The 8,912-nt window shown below is 38.0% G+C and overlaps 1 gene segment (V, D, J or C); it reads left to right on the top strand.

The window, feature by feature from the left end:
• Nucleotides 1-8,172: 8,172 nt before the first annotated feature.
• LOC120990846 lies at nucleotides 8,173-8,693 on the top strand. The segment is given in 2 exon segments: nucleotides 8,173-8,278; nucleotides 8,386-8,693. Coding segments are annotated over 2 exon segments (357 nt in total).
• The last annotated feature ends 219 nt before the right edge of the window (nucleotides 8,694-8,912 follow it).

The raw sequence follows: 8,912 nt of genomic DNA on the forward strand, positions 1-8,912 counted from the left end.
GCAAATTTTAGCAAAAATGTACGACTTTTTACACCACAATAGTGGCGTAATTAACTTAATAAGTGTCCCTCTTTAAGTTATTTTAGAAGTAACAATGCTTGTTGTTTATTATTTTAATACATTAAAAAGCATTTTTTTTGCATTAAATGTTGTGCTTGCAGTAACTAGTACAATAAAAAATGAGGTGAGCATGAAACTGTAGAGGCAAAGGATCTTTCTGCATCACTGCTCATGGTTCCATGTGAATAATCACGTTTGTTCAGTTGTAGAAATATCTATAATTGTGGTGTGTTCAGCTGTAGCCTTCACTGTTTATAGCAGGAAAATGGCACAGCTGCATCCTGCTTTCAGTTTATATTATGAAGAAGTTGATGTTTCTTGAAAGACCGCTAGGTGTCATTATATACTAATCTAACAACTATTGTATATCTATTACTTTGTCAAGTACAGCCAGTATTATGCTACTTTCACACTAGCGTTAATATTTTCCAATATTGAGATCCGTCATAGGGTCTCAATACCGGAAAAAAAAACACTTCCATTTTGTCCCCATTCATTGTCAATGGGGACAAAACGTAACTGAACAGAACGGAATGCTCCAAAATTCCGTTCCCATAACCGAGAGCAAAACGCAGCATCCTGGGATGCGGAGCAAGACGGATCCAATGCAAGTCAATGGGGACGGATACATTTTCTCTGTCATAATCTGACACAATAGAAAATGGATCCGCCCCCCATTGACTTTCAGTGGAGTTCATGATGGATCCGTCTTGGGTATGTTAAAGATAACACAACCAGATCAGTTAATAACGGATACAGATGGTTGTATTATCAGTAACGGAAGCGTTTTTGCTGAACCCTGCTGGATCCAGCAAAAACGCTAGTGTGAAAGTAGCCTTATGTAAAGCTCTATACATGCCCAAGAAAGTAAGCTGTGTCCCATTATTTGTTTCCAAAAATTACTCATAGATAGGAGTCTCAAATTTAGTGAGAAGAGGGTACCCTGAACGGAGATGTGGGTGTTTCAGTGGGCATTTCCATAAGGCTTCATGGGCTTCATGCACATGCCGTGTCCATATTTCAGTCCACAAACAGATCAGATCTGCAAAATACAGATTACTTCCTTGTGAAGTTCACATTTTTCTCACTCCCATTAGTAAAAAGGATTATTCTTGTCCATCATATCGGCAATATGTGCTATAATTTGCTGAACAGCCACACAGATCCGTAAAAAATATGGATGAGTAAAGAATAACCATGGCACTCACCAATAAAATCAGTCCTTTTTTAACAGTAGGTAGGCCGTGCAATGAGCAGGACACTGGGTCAGTGGGGATGCTATGCAGTGGGTCAGTTTTATATGTGTATAAGTTTGTGACGCCAGTTGCAGCTTGCGCAGGTACTGTAGCAGGGCCCTTTAAGATGGTATGAGCTCACGTACCAGGTGAGGAATGCCAGAGGGGGATATTGTCTCTGTATAGTGTCAACGGTGTCTCCTACCTGTGGTACGGCTGGACTCCTCTATCCCGGCTCACATGCAACAAAATTGAGTGTGGTTAATAGAAGTAACTGAGGAATGATGGGATTCCACACAGATAATAGGGTCCAACTTGTCTTTACTTGGTGGTATGATATGCAGCTTTTAATCCATACAATGTACAGCAATAGTCTAGGGTCCCAGCAGGTTTTGGCAATATGTGGCAGGAATTTATATATATTCTGCATCTGATCATATGCCTAGAGAAACTGGCAGGTATCTATCTTCTGCTCTGTCTTTAGTCTGCTTAGTTTGGGTCTGACTAGCTGTTGAGGTAATTATCTTCTCTTTGTCTTAGGATCTTTACTTACAGGACTGCTCGCAGGGTGTGATGGTGGCTTCCTGGAGATCTGATAGTTCTGTGAAGGGCTGCTTTCTTGGTCCATCAGCTGAGGTAAGGAACTCAGGCTGGGAAGGTTGATCTTGGGCCTCAGCAGAGGCTTGGATCCTTGGTTGGGGTCCCTGTTTCTGGGAGCTCCTACTAACACAGCCACCCCAGCAGGGGGGTGGCTCACTCTGCCTAGAACTTTCCTTCCTCCCCCTGAAGTAGGATGTGGGAACATTCCACTCCTCCTCAGATAGGGGGAAGCTAGCCTGGAATGGTCTATTCTAGTCTATGTCTATTAACTAGCTATGGTCTACTTACATATTGCTGCCACCTGCTGGTGTACATTGAGAATTACAGCAAATTACATGAAACAGTCACAGTAAATCCATATAATACAAATGTAATGTCAGGTTACACAGGATATTAACACATTTACACTTTAACATCATATAGCAGGGTGACAGAGTTTTAGTGACATACTCTGGGATGTTACAGCCGGCCATACCTGTCTAGTACTGTCTCCCTGCATCGGGCATGTAATCCAATAAGACAAATTTTCAGATCGGGGTGAGTGCCGTGGAATACATTCTTTTTCATGTTGAAACTTTTTTAACAACAGTCCATAAAATACAGTAGGGCTCAGAGGCATGTGAAAAAGTTCAAACAAAGATTTGCCGCCTCCAGTATTATATCATCAATACAAATTTATTAAAAATGAGAAAACAAGTTTAAAGAGAGTATTTATACACAACACTACATAGGAATAGTGAGGTAGATGAGTGTGAAAGTTTTATGTCCACCTGATATATATCCAGTACATGAATTTAAAGAACTCAGGAGGTCTGATAGGTGAATTCCTTAAGAGATGTAGAAGGACATAAATTCATTTAGTAACATAGTACATAAGGCCGAAAAAAGACCTTTGTCCATCCAGTTCGGCCTGTCATCCTGCAAGTTGATCCAGAGGAAGGCAAAAAAAAAACCTGTGAGATAGAAGCCAATTTTCCCCACTTTAGGGGAATAAAAAATTCCCTCCCGACTCCAATCAGGCAATCAGAATAACTCCCTGGATCAATGACCCCTCTCTAGTAGCTATAGCCTGTAATATTATTACACTCCAGAAATACATCCAGGCCCCTCTTGAATTCCTTTATTGTACTCACCATCACCACCTCCTCAGGCAGAGAGTTCCATAGTCACACTGCTCTGACCGTAAAGAATCCTCTTCTATGTTTGTGTACAAACCTTCTTTCCTCCTGATCTGAATGTGTCAAAGGTCTGCATTAGCTTATACTCCCAGACTATCTTGTCCTTTTTAGATTTGAAATTCCCTTTTAAAATCAAGACTTTCATGTCTGAGATGTGGTGATCATAACTGCAAAACTATTTTGAGATAGGCAGATCTTTCTTCTTTTATTGTGTGGCAATGAGAGTTCATTTTTGTTCTAAGCTTTTGGCCAGTTTCACAAACATAGAGATTATATTTGCTACATATAATCAAGTAGACCACATTTGGCGTGGTGTTAGTGAAGGTACCTGGGATCTTGTAGTTCTGATGTGTATTGGTAATCTGTTCCCTGTTAGTGCTCATTATATATGTGCAGGTCTTACATTTTGTGTAGTTGTATTAGAATGTTCCTGTTGTTGGAAAGGGCAGTGAGCTTCTGACAATGATGTTTCTAACATTATGGGGCTGCCTATAGCACAGGTTTGGGGAGATCATATTTTTGTAGCATTGGATTTAGTCTCCGAGCAACCCTCCTCAGAATTTCCAGATTTGGCTTGTAGATGATTACTAGAGGTACCTGATGTTTTTCTTGTTTTGTATGGTAGAAGATCACTTCTTGGTAATCTGGTGGCTTTGGCAATCTGGTTTCCCACTCTAGTTGGATTATATCCCTGATTCAAAAATATCTCTTTAAAGCTTCCAAGGTGTTCATCCCTGTCTGTAGGGTTTGAACATATGCAGTTGTACCTGATAAGATGATGAAGGTTTGTATGTGTTTTGGAGTGGAAACTGCTCTATATGAGATATGTTGTGTGACCAGTTGGTTTTTGGTGTCTCTATTTTATCGTTTCATTAAAAGGTACCAACCACTAAGGAATCTCATTTTTACATCATTATTGTTGCAATATTTTATAGACATGGAGATCATGTGCCAATTTTAATTTTGTAAAAGTGCCTTGAAGTGCATGTGATGTTACAAGTTATCAATTTCTTCATATTATGTATTACCTCTCCCATTCTCAATCTGGAATTTTTAAAAAAAAACGGCAATGAGAACACTGTCCACATTTCTTTACTTTTTTCCCCTAGATACCTATTTCTGACTACATTATCCTTAATATTTCTACATCTTCTGAATGAGATATTGGTTTATGTACTGCAACTACCTGTAACGCAAGATCCTTCACTAAAATATATAACTGATCTGATTTTATCACTTATGAGACCACATTTAAAAGATAGTACAAAATGTCTATCTTTTCTTACTCCTTTCTTGTTTAGCAGGATTGCTCTATCTTGGCATGCTGTACGCTCCAATGCATTTTCTAAAAGCCTGTCTAGGGCAACCCCTTGCCAGTAGATGCATCACCAATTCATTCAGCTTTCTCTCTAAATTGGTTACATTACTACATTAATTTAATTAGGCAGTGGAACTGGTCATATGGTTCTGATGTTTAATATGTGAATGTACTGTAACAGGGAGTTTTTCACTGTTAGTTTACAATAGCCCTCTGTGACAATCTTACCATTATCTATATAAACACAAATATCAAGTAACTCCACCACTATCCCTCCCAAATTAGCCATAAATCTGATATTTATATCTTTGTAATGGAATTCTGAAAACTGCTCAATGAGCCAGACCAGACTACAAATATGTCATCAATGAATCATACAAATAATAAAAAAAAAAAAAAAAAAGGATTCTTTAGAGAGAAAATACATTGTTCTTCAAACTAAGCAAAAAATAAAAATAAATAATATTGGCTCTGTATCGGCTCTTTCAATGAACCAGCTTCCAATAAATGCAAAAGTGCTATTTTGAAGAACTGTAAAGCCTCTATAAAAAAAAATCCATGCATTTGGAACTTCTGTTAAATGTTCCAGTATTATTCTTTCTGCCTGAATACCCACTGCATGTGGAATTCCTATATACAAACTTTCAACATCAATTGTTGTCAATTTTTACCCTTCTGCCATGCAATTTCTGTTAAAGATTGAAGAAAATCATTAGTGTCCCTAGTTAAAGATGGTATAATTTTAAGCACTGGGCATAAAACCCAATCAAAGTATCCAAAGTGAGGCTCAGTAACCCCTCCCACAAATACAATTGGACGTCCAAGTGGAATCCATACCTTCTTATGAATGTTTAGTAAAAAAAATACCAAAAAGGCTTAGTGGAATACAATGGAAAAAGTTTCTCAGACATTTTTTAAAGACAAAACAACATTTTTGATACTCCTTCTCAATAATGGTTGTAACTGATGAAGTATTAAGGATAATGTAGTTTGAAGTGGGCATCTGGAAAATAAATTTAGTAACATAGTAGCATAGTACATAAGGCCGAAAAAAGGCATTTGTCCATCCAGTTCGGCCTGTCATCCTGCAAGTTGATCCAGAGGAAGGCAAAAAAATAACTAATGTAGAAGCCAATTTTCCCCACTTTAGGGGAATAAAAATTCCCTCCCGACTCCAATCAGGCAATCAGAATAACTCCCAATACATGACTAGTACTGCTCTTGATGTCAATACTCACCCCATTCCCATGCTTTCACCAACAAACCACCTGTGGAGTAGATTGAGAGGGCTTCTCCTTTAGTCCTCTCCATTACGTGGACACGCTCAGTAGTCCTCTCAATGTATTCAATGGCCTGTTTGCAGGCATACAACAGAGGAAAGGGGATGAGTATGGACATATATATATTAGTGATCAGCGGTCAGCCAAAGCAGTACTATTCTAGTGGTACTGTAATTGATAGGGCTTTCCGGATGTGACAGATTCCATTTATGTTTTTATGAGCATTTCTGATAAATTAGTCAATTTATTTAGCATAATAATGAAATTGATGCAAAATGTGCACTTTTCCAATCAGTTACTCTGATTAAATTTTATTAAAGTTGTCAGTTCCTGGTATCCAGAGGTTGAGAGACCCAATTCTTAATCTTTGCACACAACAATCCTGTATCTTTACACTGCAGGCTTCTTTAGTCAACCACAGATGAAGAGCCGGTTCAGCATGCCAGCAGTTTAGGAACTATCTCTCTGTAATTTTCCTTTTAATACAATGCTGTATGTATAAAAATAACCAAACTGCTGTCATTCAGTTTCTTTGGATTTGATATCCATTTTACACATGATTAATTTTCTCGATATGTCTTGTGGTGGATTCAGTTAGTCTTTTTCAGAAAGCTGTTGAACATCTGTGTTTTCTTACTGATATGCAATGCCATGAACACACGGAAGAGGGCAGTCTATACATATTGATATTGAATACTTAGAACAGCCAAAAAGCAAGAACAGCAACATTTTATCAAAATCATTACTTTCTTTAAGGAATTGCACATTTATCATTGGCCCCATTAACATAGGATTCTACTTAAAATTAAAGAGGTTATATAGTCAATTACAAATCAGAGCACCATTAGTGTCCTCATAATACAAGGAAATTACTAATTACACTCAGGTTTTAGTTTGGGCTATGACTCTCTGTTCTGTCCAGTGATCACGTGACCAGAAGATTTGGGCGTTCAAAGTGGTATGTCTGCCAATCATATGATCTCCCGTACCTGTTGCCACTGCCCCCTTAGATGTAACACACTGGTCATTTGTTCAAAATGAGTACTATTTTCTACAGGACTAGTGCAATGTATACCTCACTGGTGCTCCACTCCTGTCAATGTTCATGAGACATTACCTTTAACAACTAGACAGTTACATTTACAAGTGATTTTGATTTAAATCTTAAATAGGCTATGCAAGTTTAAAAAACAGCACCACTGTTGTCTATACTGTAGGTTGCGTCCTGCACAGCAGGTCTGCTTTGTTGAAGTGAAACTCTTTTATAGTGTATCTTTAAGAGGATAAGTTGTTATCATGATCATTTTTATCTTCACTGAGTTATCATCTTTTAAGTCAAATAGCACCCTGACCTGTACAATTCAATGGGACATTCGAAAATCTATTTTTTTTATGGATCCACCTGCCCGATTCAGGAATCTCGCTGCAGGTCCTGTTCTTTAGTTTTACAGATGAGAATTACCCTTTCTATTGATGGAAGTGAGAAACCAATGGAATGCAGATAGAAGCTATCCATTTTGCAGGATGAATTTTTTGTGGACTAAAAATCGGATACGGCCACATGCATGAGGCCAAAGAGACATGTGGTTGCATGCAAGACTATATACTGTATACATCATACAGTGAGCCAAAGTACTATTTCACACCACTGATATGACATGTTAAGGCCATTTTAATGAAGTTGGAAGAGGCAGCTATTTTGAACTTATCTGAATAAGATATTCATGGTTAGCAATGGAGTTTGGACTAGACAAGTTCAGGCATGGTGTTAAATGAGAGTTTCTCTATTCACATAAGAAAAAAGTAAAAAATAAGTCAAGTGAAATAAAATTTTAGCATTAAAGAACGCTTGAGATCATACTTGATATGTTGTGCAACGGCCAATGAAAGTTGCATGACAGGATTTTAAAGAACATCAGAGGGAGAACCTCTGTGCCATGTTCTTCTCCTCAGGTCCTGCTTTCTGCATAACACTGTGGCCTAGATTTACTAATGTGTTTACTCAATTTGGTGCAACTAGGATTTTCACACTTTTTTCCAACTTGCTTGACAAGGGGGCAGGCTACATCATCGACAGCATTAGCAAATCTGGGCCAGTTTCAGTATTTGCCCAGAGTGCTCCGTTAACTACTATAAATAACCTGGAATACCGTCAATGTATATCACTTTTGGAGCATAGGCCTACCATAGCTTAAATTTTTAAACTTGTCTTAAACAATATGAAAAATTGTCTAACAAATTTCAAGTTGCTGTTTGCAAAGAAAAGGTAACCTGGATGCCTAATTTCTCAAATAGACTCTTCCTGGGAGATTTGCTAGTAATATATTGTATGATGATGATATTTAATACTTCTGTAGTTTATGATAAAAACCTCTCCACAGTAGGGCACTGTTCTGTTGGTTGCTGTTGGCAAATATGCCATGGTAAATGACTTGACAAGTGAGCTGTATGCAAATTGAAAGTGCTGCCAGCTTAAATAGCCAAAAGTGCTCACAAGATAACATGTCCAGGAGACACGCAGAAGGATTATTGGAAAAATAATTTAATAGACTGAGATCATGGCGATGGCACTGTATTTATTATATGGCATTATGGTTTACATATCAGGTAAAATGTGTCTACAATATGTGGTCAACTAAATAACCTACTGCCAAAATGCAATTAATCCAAAACGTATGTGTGCAAAGTTAATTCTCTTATATTTGTTCTCACAGGTCTTGCTGCAGTTGATGTTTTACATCAGAAAGAGTCAGAAATTCAACAAGTGGGAAACTCCATTCAGTTACAATGTGATGTCAGTGGTTATGATATAAACAATCACCATTTGCACTGGTTACGAGAAACTCCAACAGAAGGCCTTGTGTGGATTTCAGCATTTAGGACAGGATACAGCACTCACATTGCAGACAGTTTCAAGGGAAGAGTCACACCATCCACAAGAGGATCCACGGGTTTATTGAAGATTGACAACTTACAATACCCAGACAGTGGCACATATTACTGTGCAAGGGAATCACTGTGACACATTTCCTACTGATCTCTATACAAGAATAATCATATTGAGGATTATAAAACAGCTGACCAGATAAGGGGAACTGAAGATAACTGACAAATGTACAAATAAAATAAATTTCTTGGATTATACAGGTCAAAGGGGTCTTCCCATCTGAGATATTTCTTCTAACAGTGGCCACATCTAAGACTGAATAGAAAAGTGGATTCAAGGACTGCAAGAATAAAT

Source organism: Bufo bufo, chromosome 2 (genome assembly GCF_905171765.1).
Source record: "Bufo bufo chromosome 2, aBufBuf1.1, whole genome shotgun sequence".
NCBI classification, from domain to species: Eukaryota; Metazoa; Chordata; class Amphibia; order Anura; family Bufonidae; genus Bufo; species Bufo bufo.